Source organism: Lynx rufus, unplaced genomic scaffold (assembly GCF_022079265.1).
Source record: "Lynx rufus isolate CCGP_SWC_20201006 ecotype Redwood Valley unplaced genomic scaffold, mLynRuf1.p SCAF_15, whole genome shotgun sequence".
Classification (NCBI taxonomy): Eukaryota; Metazoa; Chordata; class Mammalia; order Carnivora; family Felidae; genus Lynx; species Lynx rufus.
The window spans coordinates 41,444,084-41,465,874 of NW_025814829.1; the positions used below are offsets into that span (position 1 = coordinate 41,444,084).

The 21,791-nt window shown below is 37.1% G+C and overlaps 1 protein-coding gene across 1 annotated transcript in view; it reads left to right on the forward strand.

The window, feature by feature from the left end:
* The window catches only part of HMCN1 (hemicentin 1), a 465,916-nt gene that overhangs the window by 434,542 nt on the left and 9,583 nt on the right, over positions 1–21,791 (forward strand). Inside the window, exons 96-104 of the mRNA XM_047077306.1 lie at positions 1,026–1,147; positions 1,827–2,064; positions 6,828–6,890; positions 7,926–8,045; positions 9,211–9,345; positions 11,809–11,922; positions 12,427–12,552; positions 16,152–16,280; positions 18,145–18,495. Of these exons, the coding sequence (XP_046933262.1) occupies positions 1,026–1,147; positions 1,827–2,064; positions 6,828–6,890; positions 7,926–8,045; positions 9,211–9,345; positions 11,809–11,922; positions 12,427–12,552; positions 16,152–16,280; positions 18,145–18,495 (1,398 nt within the window). The remainder of the gene's footprint in view (positions 1–1,025; positions 1,148–1,826; positions 2,065–6,827; positions 6,891–7,925; positions 8,046–9,210; positions 9,346–11,808; positions 11,923–12,426; positions 12,553–16,151; positions 16,281–18,144; positions 18,496–21,791) is intronic.

Genomic DNA, 21,791 nt, shown 5'->3' on the forward strand with positions numbered 1-21,791 from the left:
TAAACTTAATATTTAAGTCTAATATTTAACTATAAAAAACAGGATTGCCTAAAAGTTGCTGGTTAAGAAAAATACACTTATATATTCCCCCAGAGAATAATCTTAAAGTTTTTGATGCAGTCTTATCATAAATGATATAAAAGCAATTTCATATTTCCCTGTAAACTTTTACTGACATGGCTCTATAAGAGGCCATATGTTTTCAGACAATATCGTGATTTTTTATACCCCAAAAGTGTTTTCTCATCGTTTCTCTATTTTTTCTCTTTAAATCCTCAGAGAGGGTTTTAAAGGCCAAACCAGAGCAGGAAAATGAGTCCTTGCTGTTAAATAAAGACTTTTGTCTATGAACCTGAGATTCAATCAGGACACCTTACAGAGATCTTTTTATCAAAAAGATGGAAGTAAAAATAAGCAAAGCTAAGGGTTTTTCTCTTTACCCTTAGTCTTAATGAATATGCATTAGCTATTCATGGTCCTTTCCAAGTGCATACAGATTTTTATAGACCTCCATTACAAATCTTTTCAAAGGTGAACAGCCGCAGTGGCAGTGCTCTTTAAGGAAGAAAGACTGAGGAAGGGGCTTTATGGAGCCCAGAGGCCCATGAGGGTTTTTCATAGCCATCCACTTACTAAGATGCCCCTCTGCTGTTTCTTGAAGCATCGTAAAAAACAAAGCCCTATGTGGTTATTGCCAATCTACCTGGTGAAGCTGTCTGTCCCTTCTCTTAGACCATCCATTTTTGTAGAATTGCCTTGCTATTGCTTGTGAGTTTAAAACATGGAATCCTTTGCATAATCATATACTACGTTTTTGCCACAGAAAAAGAAATTCTAGAACATACCATTCAATTACCCTAACACTTTAATTCGGGGACTGAGTGCTAATTTAAACTTTTATTGCCTTTGTTTATGAAGTTTGAACTAAAATAACATAGCTGAACTGACACTTAAGGTAAGTCTGCTGTGTGCTTACACAAACCATATATTTTTTGCTGTTAAAATGAATGAATTGTAATTCCCAGGAGAAATCTTGCGGATGACTCATATTGCCCGGGGTTTGGATTCTGATGGTGCTTTGCTCCTAGATATTTTTGTGAGCGGTTATGTCCTGCAGCTTCAGTCATCTGCTGAAGTCACTGTAAAGGTAAAAATGTCAGGATAACCTCTCTTCACTGTTTATTGGAGTAATGGTAAGATTAGGAATCAAAGATCTATAGAAAAAAAAAAACATGGATACCATGTGTAGTTTCCCTTGTTTGCTATAGGGAATAAATATCTAAACCACTAAGGTTAGAAATGGCTAGTTTGTCTTCGTATAAAAATCTTTAGGAATAAGTCTTTACACAGTCTTACTGGTTTCCTGAACATGACTGTACAAGTAGTATTTTATTTAGAGCTACAGTTGACCCTTGAACAACATGGGGGTATATAGGGTGCCAACTCCCTGGACAGTCAAAAATCACGTATGACTTTTGACTCTAAAAACTTAACTACTAATAGCCTACTGTTGACTAGAAGCCTCACCCATATCATAACCAGTCAATTACACATATTTTTTGTGTTATATGTATTATATACTGTATTCTTACAATAAAGTAAGCCAGAGAACAGAAAATGTTATTAAATTGCAAGGAAGAGAAAATACACTTATAGTACCGTACTGTATTTATTTTTAAAAGATCATATAAATTGACCCATGCAGCTCAAATCATGCTGTTCAAGCTATATTTTTAGCCTCTTAGCCTTTATTTTTCTAATTGTGCATCTCGTAATACCCTCAAGAAAAAAAAATCTGATCATCAAATCTATACTGTCTTCCTTAGGATTACACAGAGGACTACATTCAGACAGGTCCTGGGCAGCTGTATGCCTACTCAACCCGGCTGTTCACCATTGATGGCATCAGCGTCCCATACACATGGAACCACACTGTTTTCTATGATGAGGCACAGGGAAGAATGCCTTTCTTGGTAGAAACACTTCATGCTTCCTCTGTAGAATCTGACTACAACCAATTAGAAGAGACACTGGGTTTTAAAATCCATGCTTCAATTTCCAAAGGTACCTTGGTCAAGGATCATTTTTCCATCCAGTCCTTTCTAAAAGAATAAAATGGGGGCAACTGGCTGGCTCAGTAGGTGCAGCCTGCAGCTCTTGATCTTGGGGTTGTTAGTTTGAGCCCCACGTTGGGTGTAGAGATTACTTTTTAAAAATCTTAGGAAAAAAATGTATTTAATAACTTAAGGGTAAAAGAATTGCATCGATTCCATTCACAATAAAGATATTAGGGCACAGACCAAACCTAGTGATATAAGATTTTCATGTATGTTGTCTATGTTTTGTGGTAGGTAAAGCCATTTTAAAGCCAATCCCACTGGAGTTCTAATTTGGATTACTAATCTGCAGAAAGGTTTAAAAATATATCCTCTGGCAGAATGAGGTTTTCTTTGGGTGCACCAGGCCATTGTTCTTATTCTGACTCTTGTATTTGTCAAGGAATTTTTTTAATTGCTGAAACAATGTAAAAGTGTATGTTGACCTACCATAGCCAAAGTGGAATGAGCCCAAATGTCCATAAACTGATGAATGGATAAAGAAGATGTGGTATGATATACATACACACACACACACACACACACACACACAGATACATACATACACACACACAATGGAATATTACTTGGGGATTAAAAAGAATGAAATCTTGCCATTTGCAACAATGTGGATAGAACTAGAGTGTATTATGCTAAGCAAAATACACAGAAAAAGACAAATATCATATGATCTTAGATGTGGAATTTAAGAAACAAAACAGATGAACACAGGAGAAGGGAAGCAAAAATAAGATAAAAACAGAGAGGGAGACAAACCATAAGAGAATCTTAAATACAGAGAACAAACTGAGGGTTGCTGGTGGGGTGTTGGGTGAGGGGATGTGCTAAATGGGTGATGGTCATTAAGGAGGACACTTGTTGGGATGAGCACTGGGTGTTGTGTGTAAGTGATGAATCAGTAAATTCTATTCCTGAAATCATTATTACACTATATGTTAACTAACTTGGATTTAAATTTTTTTAAAAAGTATATGTCAACCTAAACTAATAAAAAAAGTTTCCATATTTTAAAAGCAGTTTTTAAAAATTGTGCAGAAATAATCAGGATTCCAACTGTCATTTCTTATTCCTGGACATTATAATGTTTCAACTGCTTTTCATTTTCTAAGCATAATTCTACAACCCTTGATCTCAGTGGTCTCTCTATGCTGTGTAGTTCTTTGATGTGTCTTTACCCTGAGATCCCTGTTTAGTTGTAAGAGACATCCAAACAATCAGCATTCTGTGTTCCATGAAGCTTTGATGCTAAGAGATACTTGCATGTGGTTTTATTATGGACACTAAGTGTTTGAATGGCTTTAACTTTGAACTTTAGGCTCCTATGAGTACACTTAATATAATTCATATTGGCCTTCGCTATGTACTGGCTTTCTTAAGTAGATCCAATTAGATTTTAAGTAGCATCATTTTGTCTTATCATGCTCCATACACTAAAAATTCATTTTTGCAATTTACTCTTGCTTTCACCACTTGTGTATATGACTATTTTCTTCATAACTGTCATTGAATTTGAGGTCATAGTAATCTAGGAGAACATGTTCACATTTTTTGAGATAATCATAGATTCATAAGCCTTATAGCAAGTAGAGCTCCACACCACCCACATGTCGCCATCACCACCTCATTTTACTATGGTTGTGCATGTTCAGGTCACAGAGACAAAAGAAAAGAGCCATTGGAATGCAGATTTCTGTTTCTTTTCCTCAATGCCCACTTTTCAAGTCTAATCTGTGTTTTTACTTTTTCCAGTACTTAGTATAATTAAAAGAAGACAACTTGATGTAAGACTTTCGTTAAAAATGAACTTACACCATCCAGGACAAAGGGAATTAAAATGATTTTTTAAAGTCGTGTACATTTGTTGCCCAATCATGTAAATTCTCTAAGCCTGAACTGCTTGAAGGTCTTTGTGGTATCTGTAACATTGTAGTTGGGGGATCTGGATTCCACAATTGGAGAAGACACACTATAGGACATTTATAACCCCTTACTATTTTAGCTACTATGAGTCTATGAATTACATCTGGTATCTGTGCACATTTGTTGAGGTTCCTGTGAAATACAAGAATTATGTGCTTGCAGTTTCTTTATAAGTGACCACCAGGGGGCAAGCTTGCATTCTTGGTTGCTTAACCACCAAGTTCTTTCTCTTCTGTATTGGGTCTAGACAAGAGCTCTGGCTACAATGCAGTTAGAATTACCTAGAGAGCTTCATGAAAGTTCAGATCTCAAGGCACAGAGACTTTGGCTTAGCTAGTCTAAGGTAAGGCCTGGAAGTCTGTATTTTTAACGCAGCATTAAATGATTCTAATGTATCTGGTCTGCACATCAGCATTTGGAAACTGCTGGTCAAGTCAACTCACAAATATAAATCAATACATTTTAAAAAATTGTTATATCTTTAAAATAAAAAATTTGTTTTTAAAATATAATTATAAAATATATTTATATTTTACAAATTCATTAGCAAAAAGGCATCAGAAAAAATAAAGGAAAGATCAGTTTAACTACAAGTAAATTTTTAAACACTTCTTCATGGGAGAAAAAAACAAAATTGAGAAGGTGAAATATATATCAAGAAAGAATATTTGCATTGTGTATTATAGATAACTATGATTAATCTTATACAAGTCTCTTAAAAGTCAGTAAGAAGGGGTGCCTGGCTAACTCAATGGGTAGAGCATGCGACTCTTGATCTCAGGGTCGTGAGTTCAAGCCCCATGTGGGCATAGAGTTGGCTTAAAAAAATAAATAAAAATAGCAGTGCCTGGGTGGCTCAGTCAGTTAAGTGTCCAACTCTTGGTTTTGGCTCAGGTCGTGATCTCACAGTTTCGTGAGTTCGAGCCCCACGCCAGGTTCTACACTGTCAGCATGGAGCCTGCTTGGGATTCTCTCTTCCTCTCTCTCTGCCCCTTCCCTACTTGTGCTGTCTCTGTCTCTCTCAAAAAAAATGATAAACCTTTAAAAAATTTTTTTAAATTAAAAAAAATTAAAAGCATTGTTAAAAAATCAATTAAAAGAAAGCAACACCCCAACAAAAAATACATAAAAGCTATGAACAGCAAATTCACAAAGGAAGAAATAATAATGACAAAATGAATGTGAAAAACTGTCTAACCTCACTAATAAGCAAAGAAATATAACCTAAAACAATGAGGTACCATTTTCCAATTATCATTGTCAGAGATTTAAAAATATGATAACCACTCAGTATCAGATAGGTACATACTGCAATCAGTGGTTAATTCATGTGATGTTTCTGGAAAGCAGTATGTATCAGTAACCTTTCAAACATTCAGATCTTGGTAGTTATCTCATTCTGGGGGTCTGCCCTAAGAAAATCACAGAAATGGCCAATAATAAATATCCTGGAAGCAAGAGGTAAATATGTAAATGATGGCACAGCTATATGATAAACTCTTAAACAGTCATTAAAATAATTTTAAAGGAATCTTTAGCTCATTTATTCAAAATACTTGTTCAGTGCTTTCTGTGTACCACCTACTGTTTTGGGGATTGACAATAAAACAAAGAAGAGTATGCATGGCCTAATAATAATTGAAAAGCAGCATACAATATGATCTAAACCTGGGTTGCCCACACCACAGTGATTATAAGGAAACTTTTATACTGATTGAAAACAGAGATTCCTAGGCTGACTGGGATAGGACCAAGGATCTATATTTTTAATAACCTCTATTTTATGATCAATAAACTTTGACAATTATTAATCTCTAGAGTGCAAGATCCTGACTTTTTGAAGTGTATACTTATAGAAGAAAAAACATCAAAATGTTGGCAGTAGTTTGTTTCAAGTGACAAATTTACAGGGAAATCTATACTTTTCAAAGTTTCTGTAATTATTATACATTGCAATAACACAAATATTTTGTATTGCCCCCCACTCTGTCTAAAGGAAATCATAACTAATATAATTCAAAACAGCATACTTTAACTATAACATAAAGAATAAAAAAAAGGAATACTTTGGTAACTCGAAAGGTGTTTTGTTTAAGTTTCTTTATGTCAATAACGTTTGAAAAATATCTGCTAAATTGCTTAAACCAGTGAAGGCAGAGTTACTTTCTAAGGAAAGATTCCCTAACTAGCTTATTTGTTCTTGTTACTATGTTTGTTTTTATCATAATATGCCTGTCTCCCCTTGCTTTGACTGCATGGGAAACAATTGGTCACACATAGGGGACTCTGACCCAGATGCTTTACACTGCAAATGAAAGAGATCTACAAAAGGAGAGGAGTTCTTCATTCGAGTTTCTGGTTGTCACTGGCATAAGTTATTTTTAAGTGGCTTGAAAATAGTGTTCCTGCTTCTAGAACAGGCAGAATAAGTAAAGGCTAGAAGAATAAATAGGACTTTGTCTATGGTTATACCTTATGTACACATTGATTCTGGATCCTTCTGCATGATCACAGAATGGTTTGGCTTCATTTTCTTTTGATTAATGTAAATAAATTTAAACAGAAAATCTATTTCCAATGGCTGCTTGCCAATCATCTCTGGACTGTGATTCATTTAGTTCTCAGTTGGGAACAGGAAAAGTCTTCCATTCCTGCTTGTTTTCACCTATTGCATTTGTTGCACAATGTGTTCCATCTTTGGCATATCTTCCCAGGGAAGATTGTACTGGAAAGAAACAAGGTACTGACATTCTAACATGCCAATTAATTTTCCTTTTCTCTCTGTGGTAGGAGATCGCAGTAATCAGTGCCCATCTGGGTTTGCCTTAGACTCAGTTGGACCCTTTTGTGCTGGTAAGAACAGGAATAATGAATTTTTGTTTTTATAAAAAATATTAGTAATGGAATCTGTTTAATGGACATTTATTGCCATTTTGCTAGATATGTAATTTTCACAACAGTCTTACAAGTGTTCCATTTTATGAGTGAGGAAATCGAGATGGAAAGAAGTTAAGTGGGGGTGCCTAAGACCACTCAGCTATCAAGTGTCAGAGCTAGATTGGAATTTAAGGCAGCTGCAAAGCCCGTACTCTTTGAATCTGACCACAATCAAGTGTGTTAGGGATCGTGATCAAGTACAGAGATGAAGTGAGCACGGGAACAAAACACTGGACTCTTGTCATTTGATGGCCATGGATGTGAAACATAATAATAATCCAACTCTAAGCCACCTAACCCTAGAATTGCTCAGAGGATAAGGGCAGGACTGTGGGCCAAGGACTAATGACTAAGCCAGCCCCATCAAGTGCCAGTACAAGAGAGCCACAGATAACTAAATAGCTAAGTAAACAGCTGGAGGAGCTCAAGTTTGCATACACAGTGCCTTTCTTTCACTCGTAGGCAATTTCATATAGTATAGTGGTAGATAAGTGGTCTTTAGAAACTGTACTGTCCAGGTTCAAATTTCAGCCCTGCCAGTAATGACCTGTGTGACCTTGGGCAATTTATTTAACCTCTTTGTTCCTCAATTTTATCCTGCGAAATGAGGATAGTAATAAAAGCATCTGTCTCCTAGGCATGTTGTGAGGAATGCGTTCAGGTAGGTAAAAAAGCATTTAGATCCCAGGATATGGTCATTTTATCTTAGCTATCATCCCTGTTGTTTTAGAATTAATCTAAACATCTTCACTATCAAAGATTATTTGGGGACCCAAAATTAATTTATTTCGTGCTTCTATTCTGCGGCACCTAGAGCATTTTCTGTTAGGTTTGATTCAACTCACTGTGCTCTGTAAGCAACTATTTTACAAACTACCTTCATGGACTTTATTAACTTCTAGTAAGTAGGGGGTTTACAGACCAATCGGGCCTTTTTGTTCCTTGTTTCAGATGAAGATGAATGTGCAGCCGGGAATCCCTGCTCCCATATCTGCCACAACACCGTGGGAACCTATCATTGCTCCTGCTCAAAAGGCCTCACCATAGCTGCCGACGGAAGGACTTGTCAAGGTATTCACAAAGCTAAGTCTAATAGATACAGCCAAGCAATGGTCACAGAGACCTCTGACTTAGGAAAAGTGTGGTAGGCCAGTGTTCTTTCCTACTCTTTCCTCCTCCATGTTGGCAATAAACACGGAAGATCTTCTCTCAGGTTGAGAGAGGAACAGACAGAATACTGCTCACACACTGCCTTCATGTGGGGCACTGTACAAGCAGGGAAGCCGGTAGTGACTCACTTAATCCCCACAACACTTTGTGGAGATACTCATTTTACAATGACGAAACTAAGAAATAAAGAAGTTACATAAGGAATTTAAGTAAATTGCACAATCCTAGTAGCACGTTAAGAACATTGGAAAAAAAAACTTTGTTTTTCAGTATTGTTGACACACAGTGTTACATTATCTACAGGCGATTACTTAGCGATTTGACAAATTTATACACTGTGCTATGTTCACCACAAGTATAGCTAGCATCTGTCCCAGTGCATCACTACTACAATATCATCGATTGTGTTTCTCATGCTGTGCCTTTTAGTCCCATGACTTATCCTGTAACTGAAAGCCTGTATCTCCCACTCCCCTTCACCCATTTTGCCCATCCCCTCACCCCAGAAAATACTTTTCTATCAGACTCTAAATATACGTCAAAGTTAGAATTGTATAAGAAGCTTATTTATAAATAAAATTTTAAATGATGAAGAGAGAAAAGGATTACTCCCTTTATGTCCAAGGAGACGCCCTTCTAAATGCCAAAGAGACAGAGAGAAAGGGTGTAGGATGGGATAAAAATAACTTTTATGGAAATGTCCACTGTGGATTGAGCACCTATATACATTATTTCCTTTAATTTTCAAAGCAACACTGAGAGACAGATATTATCCTCATTTTATAAATGAGAAAACTGAAATATCAGAAAGGAGAAGTAATGTTTTTAAAGCCACCTAATTTGTCAGTGGTCTAATGGATGAGTTAGTCTGCAAAGATATCACACTAAACTCCTATGAACTCATCATCAATTTAATCCACCTGAAAGGACTCAACCAAATTATTCAGCATTCTTGCTCTGGTACATTTTCAAGTATCATTTATGGCTTTTCTTAACCCCATTTTATATAGGTTTTTGGGTTGGTTTTCTTCAACTCATCTTAGTTGAATGACTCACTTCATTGCAGATATCGATGAGTGTGCTTTAGGTGGACATGCCTGCCATGCTGGTCAGGACTGTGACAATACCATTGGATCCTATCGCTGTGTGGTCCGTTGTGGAATTGGCTTTCGAAGAACTTCTGATGGGCTGAGTTGCCAAGGTATAAAAATGGAATCCCTTGCTTTATCTTCATTATACTAAGAATTAAGACTCTCTGCCTTTTGAATCATTTAAAGGATACTCTGCTTTATAGATTGTGCTTCTTGATAAGATTTTAGATGTAATATTCCATGGCTATTTTAAATATTTGTAGCACAATAGTTTTAAATAATAACATTTGCCTATTATATTTGAGAGAAGAGATTATATAGCATGATCTAAGAGGCTCTATTTCATAAGACCCCACCACATAAGACTATCAGATATTTATTGCAGGATGTTTTTAATAGACTTTATTTTTTAGAGAAGTTTTAGATTTACAGAAAAATGGAGTGGAAGGTAGATTTCGCATATACTCCCCACCGCAACTCATGCATAGCACCCCCCACTATCAACATCCTGCCCTAGAGTAGCAAAATTTTTACCAAGGATGAACCCATATCAACACATCATTATGACCCAAAGTTCTTTATTTACATTAGGATTCACTCTTGGTGTTGTATACTCTATGGATTTTGACAAATAATAACATGTATCCTGTATCATAATATCATAAGGAATAGTTTGTCTGGCCTAAAAATCCTCAATGCTTTGCCTATTCATCCCTCACTTCCCCCCAAGCCTCTGGCAAGCCACTGATCTTTTTATTATCTCCACAGTATTATGTTTTCCAGAATATCATATGGTTGGAATCACATAGCATATAGCCTTTCCAAATTAACCTTTTTCACTTAATAATATGCATTTTAGTTTTCTTTATGTCTTTTCATGAGTTGATAGTTCTTTTCTTTTTAGTGTTGAATAATATTCCATTTTATTAATGTACTATAGTTTATTTATCTATTCAGCTACTGAAGGACATCCTGGTGCTTCCAAGGTTTAACAATTATGAATAAAGCTGCTGTCAGGGTCTTTTCATAGAGACAGAAATAGCGGATACAAAACTGAATGCCTAACAATACTACAAAAGTGATTGAATTATGGTATGTCCATACCAGGAACCATTGTACGGCCATTATAGAGTGGAATGCAGTTCAACTATTAGGCTTAGAGAAATTTTCATGAGGTATTGTCGAGTGAAAACACCAAGATGTAGAAAACTACACATAACTTGTGTAGAAACGAAGCAATAACCAAAGATAAAGGAAATGGATTTATATTTTTAGATAGAGATATGCATTTGTACGTACAAGAGACATGTTATTATTTATACTAGATTGTTAATGCAGGTTGACTTTGGTAGGCAAGGAAGGTAAAAAAGGATAAAGGAAGCCAAGCAGAAAAAAGAAGAAAAAAACTACACTAAGAAAGCATTTTTAAAGTATATGATCACTTTGTGTGTTTATAGTAACATGCAGATTTTGAAAGATTAAAAGAGCTCATACACCTGAAACTAATATTACACAATATGTTAAGTAACTAAAACTTCAAAACTTTAAGAAGAAAAGAAATTTCAAAATAAAAAATATAAATAAAAGAGTTCAAATGGAAGACAAGTACAAAATAAAACATAGGCAATCTTGAGTTTGGGAATGTAAGGTGGGGATATGAAAAGCCTAAGTATGGTGATTGTTCCTTTGAAGGGTTTGGGATAGAACAACAGAGAAGTAGAAAGAAATTGAGATGCGGACAGACCTGAGAGAGGGATTATGGTAGGAGAGACTGGGTTATGTCCATAGGGGTATGGGAAAGATGACAGTAAGGAGGAAGAACTTTAAAAATGCACACAAGGAGGGAATGATGGATGGACCACAATCCTCATCTTGGTGAGGACGGAGGAGATGGCCTCAGAGCTTAAACACTCAAGCAGAGAAACTTTTCTTACATGGGAGAAGAGGTCTCTTTTCCTCTGGGACTAGAAGGAAGGAGAGGGGAGAAGGTGCATAAAACAGGCAAATGCACACAAATTTGGGGGATTTGTGCCTGCACATTTTTTTTTTTTTATTCTACCATTCCCCAGATGGCATTTGGGAAGATTAATTTGGTGATGACTGTGGACACTGACAAATGCCAAAGTTGCTGCTTTTAGTGGTAAAGACCTGCATTGGGCTGACAGCAGCAAAACTGAGGAAGGAAACTGAATTGCAAAAGATACTGCAGAAGACTTTGACTCCCCCCCCCCCCATCTTCAGTGTTCTAGTCTGTCAGCAACATTCCTAGAAACAGAAATGGGAGCCATCTGGTAAAATAAAGTAAGGAAGTGTTGCATCCACATAGTTTGGAGTCACTAGCAAATGTCTACCTTTGAGGAGTATTGAGAGATATGTTCTCCAGCAGTTAATCTCGTCAATTATCTAGCAGATCATAGGAGAGCAATTGTATTAGATTTGAGAGCAATTGTATTGGATTCATTTCAGGGAAGATCTTAAACATGATAATGATATCATTAAAATGTTTAACATTTGAAATAAATTAACCCAAGTTTCCTAATAGCATATAATGAAAGTTTTGTTTTATTTAACAGATATTAATGAGTGTCAAGAATCCAGCCCCTGTCACCACCGCTGTTTCAATGCCATTGGAAGTTTTCACTGTGGATGTGAACCTGGGTATCAGCTCAAAGGCAGAAAATGTATAGGTAAGAAAACGGCTTTAAATTCAAAGCAATGACATCTTTGTAATTTCTAAAGATATTTGATCTAATCCCTTTGCTGTGTCCTGGGCTGAATTCATACGTAAGATACCTCCATCCATCAGGTATGCAACGCATGCATAAACAAAATGAAAGCAAATGCTATTTTTTACAGGTTTCATTTTCTAGCTACATAACCATTTTTTAACAGTTCCCTATTGTGTTTACTAATTTTTTTCACAGAAGCATAATATTTATGGTTACATACATAAAGATATTTATTTGTTTGTTTTTCTGAAAGGAGGAACTCGTTGGTATGGCTACTAGCTATGTGAATTAATTTTTTTTAATCATTCTGTTTTAAAATAGTGTGATTTACCTTCATGGATTTAAACACTTTAATCTTACACAGTGATTATGTAATCAACATCTTTCGCCTTAAAATCCAAAGGTATGATTTCTGTGGAAAATAAATTTCTCAATCTTCATTACCTTTGTTCTTTTATCAAGATGTGAATGAATGCAGACAAAATGTATGCAGACCAGATCAACACTGCAAGAACACCCGTGGGGGCTATAAGTGCATTGATCTTTGTCCAAACGGAATGACCAAGGCAGAAAATGGAACCTGCATTGGTGAGTGCATGGCTGTTTCGATGACTGAGATATGTTTGCCACTGACCAGCCAAATAAGGCATCCATTTTTTAACTAATGCTTAAGTAGGGGTGCCTCGGTGGCTCAGCTGGTTAAGCGTCTGACTCTTGGTTTAGGCTCAGGCCATGATATGTCATGATCTCACGATTCGTGAGTTCAAGCCCCGCTTCAGGTTCTTTGCTGACAGTGTGGAGCCTGCTTGGGATCCTCTCTGTCCCTCTCTTTCTGCCCCTCCCTTGCTCATGCTCACTTTTTCTCACAGATTTTTTACTCTCAACTTCTAGTATGGTTGAGCTCTGGGGTCCCAGGCTCATAACTATACCAAGAAACGGAAGCTCCCCATGGAGACTCATTAACATTTTGAGCTCCCATCAATTACACATTTGGCTTACACAGTTTAATAGCCACATAAATTCATATTATCTCACATGTCTACTATGAAATTTAGTATATATGTTTAGAATTTCACAGGTGGTTAAGAAAAGCTTATACAGATTTGTTAAAAGTTCAAAACGTTTTAGGGGCGCCTGGGTGGCACAGTCGGTTAAGCGTCCGACTTCAGTCAGGTCACGATCTCGCGGTCCGTGAGTTCGAGCCCCGCGTCAGGCTCTGGGCTGATGGCTCAGAGCCTGGAGCCTGTTTCCCATTCTGTGTCTCCCTCTCTCTCTGCCCCTCCCCCGTTCATGCTCTGTCTCTCTCTGTCCCAAAAATAAATAAACGTTGAAAAAAAAAAAAATTAAAAAAAAAAAAAGTTCAAAACGTTTTATCTTAGGACTGAATATTCTTCAGTGTCAAGTCAATGACTAGACAATAAAATAAATTATGTTGTCTATTCTTTCTGCCTTAATTTGTAGAACTATAAGCGGCATCATTTACAAAATGAAACATTGCGTTCCTGCTCTCATGTCCTTACAATCTACTTAAATAGAGTGACCAATTCCACTTTCCTCACCAAAAGAAAAAAAAAATACTACAAGAGACAATGAAATGCCATAAAAGAGGTACAAATAAAATTGTAGAAGAATAGTTGGAAGAGTGATCATATCTGATATGAGATGTCATGGAAATGATCACATTTAAAGAGAGCCTTGAATGGAATGGTAATAGGTGGAGGTTGTGCAAAAAGGAAAGACAGTCCCTTATGAGGGAGAGAGAGCTGGACTTAAAGTAAACAGTTTAAAAATCATCCTTCTGGGGCGCCTGGGTGGCGCAGTCGGTTAAGCGTCCGACTTCAGCCAGGTCACGATCTCGCGGTCCGGGAGTTCGAGCCCCGCGTCGGGCTCTGGGCTGATGGCTCAGAGCCTGGAGCCCGTTTCCGATTCTGTGTCTCCCTCTCTCTCTGCCCCTCCCCCATTCATGCTCTGTCTCTCTCTGTCCCAAAAATAAATAAACGTTGAAAAAAAAAAAAATTAAAAAAAAAAAAAATAAAAAAAATAAAAATCATCCTTCCTTCCTATCTGACTTTGCACAAATCTTCAGATTGCAAAGAAATTTGAGTGTAAGTTTCTCATTTTAAAAGTGAGACTTTAAAAAAATGTTCATGGCTCAGTCAGTTAAGCATCTGACTCTTGGTTTCAGCTCAGGTCATGATCTCACAGTTTCATGGGTTTGGGCCCCATGTCAGGCTCTGCGCTGACAGTGCAGAGCCTGCCTGGGATTCTCTCTCTCCCCCTCTCTCTCTCTCAAAATAAATAAATAAAACTTTAAAAAAATAAAATAAAAGTTCAGGGGCACCTGGTCAGCTTAGTCGATTAAGCGTCCAACTCTTGATTTCAACTCAGGTCATGATCTAATAGTCCTGAGGTGGAGCCCCCATGTGGGGCTCCACACTGGGCATGGAGCCTGCTTAAGATTCTCTCTCCCTTGCCTTCTTCCCCTCCCCCACACGCTCACTCGCGCTCTCTCTCTCTCGCAAAAAAAAAAAAAAAAAAAAAAAAAAAAGACTTCAAAAGAATTGTTAAGGGGCACCCAGATATCTCAGTCAGTTAAGCAGCTGACTTTGGCTCCAGGTCATTATCTCATGGTTTGTGAGGTCAAGCCCCACATCTGGTTCTCTACTGTCAGTGCAGAACCCTCTTCAGATACCCTGTCCCTCTCTCTCTCTCTCTGCCCCTCACCCGCTCGCACTTGATCTCTCTCTCTCTCTCAAAAATAAATAAACATTTAAAAATAAAATAAATAAAAAGAATTGTTAAAAAAAGTTTTCACTCTGAGGCATTTATTTAAAAAGTTACAATATATCCTGATTTTTCTCAAAATAACATAACAGTGAGGGGAGGGTATAGATATAAATGAAGGAATACTGACCACTTGTTACTTATTGAGGTACATGGGGGCTTAGTATACTTAAAAAAAACTGCGGGTGGGGTTGGGCTATCAGATTTCAAAGACTTTCCAGCAGTATGGATATAGGTAAATATTTTTTAACTCCTAAGAATAGTAGCCAACTCAGAGCATCATGTGCAGTTATGTGTGATTATAAGTATTTTTAAGAGTATTGACTCTTGGGGTTCCTGGGTGGCTCAGTCGGTTATGTGTCCAACTTCAGCTCAGGTCATGATCTCACAGTTTGTGGGTTCGAGCCCCGCATCAGGCTCTGTGCTGACAGCTCAGAGCCTGGAGCCTGCTTTGGATTCTGTGTCTCCCTCTCTCTCTGCCCCTCCCCAACTCACACTCTGTCTCTCTCTCAAAAATAAATAAACATTAAAAAAATTAATAAAAAAAGACTATTGACTCTAATTATGTATAAGAGTAATTGGAGATGAGCTGAGCCAAAAGATCAGAAGATTATTTAAGAACCTACAGCAAAGGGGTGCCTAGGTCAATAAGCATCTGGCTCTTGATTTCAGCTCAGGTCATGATCTCATGGTTTCGTGGGTTTGAGCCCCTTGTCAGGCTCTGCACTGGCAGTGCGGAGCCTGCTTGGGATTCTCTGTCTCCCCCTATCTCTGCCCCTCCCTGACTCACACTGTCTCTGTCTCTCTCAAAATAAATTAATAAACTTAAAAAAAAGCTACAGCAAAAATATAGCTAAGTGGAAATGGAAATGGAGATTTAAGGGGTTGATTGAAGGAAGTAGAATTACCCAATCTTGGAAACTGAGGGAGTTAGTTATAGATTAGTCTGGTTGACTGAGGAAAGAAGAATGCTGTTATCATAAAGAAGAGAGGAATGATAAGACACTGAGGACGTGTGGAGTTTGAAGTACTGGTAAAGGATGGACATGGAGAGGACCAGCCAGCAGCTAGAAACGTGGGTCTGTAGATAAGAAACAACACAGTACTATTGCTGTAAGTCTACATCCATGAGCTTACTAGAGTCACTAGTATAAATAAGACAGTCAGAGGTGGAGAACATAGAGAGAAAAGGGATAAAAAGCTGAAAGTAAAATTCTTGCCATAGTAGGGAGCAAGAGAAGGAAAAGGAACAACAAGGGGCAGAGTAGAACTTGAATCCCGGTCTCAGCTACATGGTGAGAAATGCAACCTTTGATAGTCCTAAAGAATGTTCATTTCAAATATAATGATGTTAGGTTTTGAAAGAGGATATGTTATTACTTTTTATTGTCTTGTGTCTGTAGATATTGATGAATGTAAAGATGGGACCCATCAGTGCAGATATAACCAGATATGTGAGAATACAAGAGGCAGCTATCGCTGTGTGTGTCCCAGAGGTTTCCGGTCTCAAGGAGTTGGGAGACCCTGTATGGGTAAGTTAACAGGAAATCTTACTGAGTAATAAAGCTACTAACAGAATCACTTAGCCTTACCAACTGGATCAGGATCACTCTCTACCCTCAAAAGCTTTCTTGGGACAATTAGAAAATTTGTAAGTTGGTTTAAGTAATTAATGACATTTTTAATTACTTCTTAAAGATTCCATATTGAATGCAATTTACACTGACATTTAAAGTGATAATAATAGCCATTTACAGAGTGCTTACTATATGCTACACGTATCAGAGTGAGGTTCCTTTGTAGTTACTGCGGCAACTTCACCATGAAGATTGTCTCATTGGTTATCTCTCTATATACATTTTTTGCACAGATACGTTCTATTTGAATATGAAGCGTACTTGAATGCAATATGAAGGTTTAGGCATGAGGAATTAAGATGTGAATATGCAATTTAAGTGAGTTGATAACTATTACTTTACCAGATATTTAGCGCCTACTATGTGCCCCTATGCTAAGAATCTCACTCAGTTCTCCCAGTGGCCTGTTTGTTTCCATCTTAGTTATGATTGAATATAAATAAGGCAGGTAACAGACAATAGAAGATATCTGTAAGAAGATAACCATATGATTCTTTTTAATTAATGCACTTATGATCAAGAAACTGACCTATGAAATTATGTTCCTCTTGGAATGTTTAAGTGCCAAAAAATTGTGTGGGCTTTAACTACTGGCTTCCGGTGTGCCATACTACACTTTTAAAATTGGTTGCCTTGGTTGTCTACGTAACAATTTTTTATAGCAAATTCTCCCATAAAGACTTTGTCCTGTCTTTATGCAGTCACTAGCATAGTACTTTGCACAGAGCAAATGTTGAAAGTAATACAATTACTAGAAACGTTTTTAAAATAAATGCTTGTTAATAGCAGAAGTACATAAAATATCATTTTAGTCTTCTGTTTAGATATTGTAATTTAACATCTTGGATAGTCATAACAGTGACCTAGCAGAATGAAATATGTTTATTTGTTCATTAATTTGATCTGAAGTTGAATGTCAGGCATTGGACTGGGGAATAAACCAATGAAGAAGGTAGGGCCATTCCCTTAAAGAGTTTAAAAATGGTAATTTTAACTTTTGCCTACTAAAATAACTTTTTAAGTAAAATATACTACTTTTATTCTGCTTATTCGTTACTTTCTTTCATGCCACTGTGGTAATGAATTAAAGAAGTTGGTTTTGTTCTCTGGTTTTCATTTGCTTTTCCAATTTACAGGAAAAGTTGGGAGGGTTTACTATGTGTTGACCCAAGAGTAGGAAGAAAAATAACTTTTTAAAAATTTTTTATGGACTTTGTGAATTTATATCTTATTAAGAAATAATTCTGTCTTAATCTTTTTAAATTTTTGTAAAAAAAATGTGCTTGGCCTGATTATTAAATAATAATTATTGATTCAAAAGAAACAAAAGAAAAATGTTAGTAGTTATATCAATATTACCACATCTGTAACTTGTAATTGTATGAAAGATTAAAGAATGTTACAACAAAATGCAAACTAGAAATGTGATTGAGTCCTTTCCTCCACCAACAGAATTAAGGTCTGCATTAACTTTGAACTCATTTTTCTGGAAAGACCACATTTTCCATATGATCCTTTAGGTTTCTACTGTATATGTGAAGCAATCTTTAGGAAGAGCCTTAGAACCTTTCTGTATATTCCTAAATAAATGATTAACGCTTTCTCTAAAGTTCTCAACAATTGAGAAATTACTATATTTGTAGCTTTGGAGGGTAACGTAATGTCTTCAGTTTGTTTCAGAGACTGATTCTTTATTCCTGTGTTGTGTATGTATATGTGTTTTTTTTTCTCTTTTTTATGTATCATGGCACACGAGCAGACATTAATGAATGTGAACAAGTGCCTAAGCCTTGTGCATATCAGTGCTCCAACACCCCCGGCAGCTTCAAGTGTATCTGTCCACCAGGTCAACATTTATTAGGGGACGGGAAATCTTGCGCCGGATTGGAGAGGCTGCCTAACTATGGCACCCAATACAATAGCTATAACCTTGCACGGTTCTCCCCTGTGAGAAACAACTATCAACCTCAACAGCATTACAGACAGTACTCACATCTCTACAGCTCCTACTCGGAGTATAGAAACAGCAGAACATCTCTCTCCAGGACTAGAAGGACTATTAGGAAAACTTGTCCTGAAGGCTCTGAGGCGAGCCGTGACACATGTGTAGGTAAATGTCAGCCATATTGCATTTCCTTTCTGTGGGCTCACGTATGGACCAGAGTCTAAGCATATGCACAGCACCTGTGGTATTTTGGGTGCAGTGAACTACATCTGATCTCAAATCTGGGATGACTCAAAGTTCCAACTATTACAACTATTACAAACTTTATTCAAGTAAATGATGCATTTACATGTGTGCATTCTGATAATTGTTTTATATTGGCAGTTTCTCTCTTTTGATCAACTCCTGAAAGTGTTGCTAAATTTAATGCTGTGTAGAAAGAAATTTCAGTGACACCTAGAATATATTTTTTAAAAGAGAATATGCATATTGCCACATAATATAATACCATCAGTTTATGGCTATATCTGGTTGATGCCAAAGCAGTGGGTTAAAAGTGAAACTTTCAGCTACTCAGTCAACTGCTCGTTCTATGTGACAACCAACACCGTGTTGACTGTTGTCCCACACCCACCCCCATCCACCCCCGTGGAATTTCTCAGTTTGATTATTTTGTATATATGGAAGTCACTGAAAAGATAATGTGAGCCAGGACAAAACTACGTTGCTTTCATTGCTCTAAAATATGTGCTTTCAATATCTTTATCTAGGGGCACCTGGGTGGCGCAGTCGGTTAAGCGTCCGACTTCAGCCAGGTCACGATCTCACGGTCCGTGAGTTCGAGCCCCGCGTCAGGCTCTGGGCTGTTGGCTCAGAGCCTGGAGCCTGTTTCCGATTCTGTGTCTCCCTCTCTCTCTGCCCCTCCCCCATTCATGCTTTGTCTCTCTCTGTCCCAAAAATAAACGTTGAAAAAAAAATTTTTTTTTTTAAAAAATATCTTTATCTAAACTCACAAGTCTACAGTTTAATTTGTTTGCAAAAGTAAAGTGTAATTTCCAACTCAAGAATTGAGACTTTGTTTTCAGTTAATTTGCAAACATTACCATCTGTCATTCATTTAATTCAATTATCTGTGAGTGTCCACAGTTTGCATGCCATTGAACTATGTGCCAAGAGAAATTAGCAAACACAAATTAGCCCCACTATTTGTTAGATGACAAAAGAAAGCTAGGAAGAAAGGGAGGAGGGCAGTAAGAAAGAAATTTTGTTTCAGTTTAAAGACCCCACAGGCCAACTTCATTTTCTTGCACTTTTCTTAAGTATTCTACACTTCACTTATTCTCTCCTAAATATACCTTCTGTTACACATTTCTTAAAACATTAAAAAATTGACTTCAATTTTTGCCATTTCTTTTTCTACTCTCCAAGCTCTGTTCCTACATCATTGTCTTCTCAGATGTGCTTTCTTAGTCACTCTTCTGTGGACCCACCTGGACCCTATGACCCTCTTGGATACTTAAACTTTAAACTTTTCTCTTTAAGTCCGGTTTTCTCTAGAACTTTTGTCTAGATGTCCCGATGTATCTGAAAGTTAATATGATGCACATGGAATCTTCTCCCTGTGATCAGTGTCCTAGAAAAAAGTAAAACTAAGGGCAGTGCTAGTGTCTTTTATTCCTTGAACTTCAAACATTAATGCATTCATTACCAGTTCTCAACATTTAGTTTATATGCTCAAACACTACTTAATTACTGACCCTGTGGACTCCACAATCCTTGCAAGGATATCAAATACCACTCTCAGCTTGCTCCAAACCATTCTGAGTATTGGTAGTGTTTCATGCCCACAATTTTGACTTGACTCTTTGTTGGTGAGAACTTTTCACCATTTTTTTTTTGATTGACAGAATTAAAATTTGACATGTTGTCTTTCAAAGTTTCTTCCAAATAGTCATTCCCACTAAAGGGTTTCATCTCCAATTGTCATCCCACTCTCTGACTTCACCTTAGAGAAGCTCTTCTTCTCTTCTACCTTTACCTTCCTGGCCAACACCTTTGTTTATGGTGTGCCACATGAATTAAACTATACCCCCCACACCATACTCCATCTAGTTGATTTCTTTTAAGTCATCTGAAGGTCCCAGTCATTTTAAGAAAGCATCTCTGATTACATCCTCCATTTCTTCATCATTATCTAAGCCCTACAGTTTCATAGTAGAGTCTCATAAATGTTTTCTTTTTTTTTCTTTTTTTAAATGTTTTTATTTATTTTTGAGACAGAGACAGAGCATGAGCAGGGGAGGTGCAGAGAGAGAAGGAGACACAGAATCCAAAGCAGGCTCCAGGCTCTGAGCTGGCAGCACAGAGCCCGACACGGGGCTCAACTCACGGACTGTGAGATCATGACCTGAGCTGAAGTCAGACGCTTAACCGACTGAGCCACCCAGGCGCCCCTCATAAATGTTTTCTGTGTCTTTGTGTTTATATTACACTAATATTATATTTATAAGAATTATCTTCCCCAAACCATTGGCTGTTTGAGGCAGCTACTATTTCAGAGAACCATTCATGGAGAATTTGAAGTAAACTTCCAAAACTCATCAATTACTGGATGTTTAAGTTTTGTTTTGGGGCAGTTAATAGACATTTAGAACTATTTCTTAAAATAGGATGAGTATTTTATAGTGTTCATACTAATAAAGAAATTTACACTAAGATTGCAGACAGCTTTGGAATTATGTTACGAGCAAGTTGCAATTAACACCAAATGCCTTTAATTAACCATCTGGGATATGTCTATCTTACAAAAGATTCAAATTAACACTATGCAATCTTGTTTGACTTGGGCTAAAAGTTAGCTTTTTGAGGGAATGATTCCAAAGCTTAACAGGAGAAATGAACACTGCGCTGCCTCTGAATGCAGAAATTACACTTGGGGCCACTTTAAAATTCATACTCTGGCAAGAGCGATATTGACTTCTTGGATTGCCTCATCGTTTACATTTCTGTGATTATTTTAGGTTGAAGCAGATTACAAAGGGAAAAAGTAAAAATAACTCACACAAGTTGTGGAATAAATGCTTTGGTTAATAACTAAAATGGGGCAAAACCATTAACAACTATTTGATGAGTGTTTATCGTTAACAGATTTTGAATCATTGCGGTTACATTCTAAGCATATGCGAAACATGTACAATGAACACATCCCTTTGCTCTGTGTCACCTCCCAGTTTTCATCTCCTCTTTACTTCCACCCGACAGCACTCCTGCTGCCATTTCACATCATGTTCTCTCTTCATTCTTCCACTGGTTGGTGCAACTATGAACAAATTCTAACATTAAGCAAAACACAGTTGTGATAAGGAATCTGAGGCCTCCCAAATCACATCTCCTATCCTGAAAGCAAATAGCAATTAATTTTTATCACCCATTCTCACTCTCCTTTTTATTGCTGCTTTCTT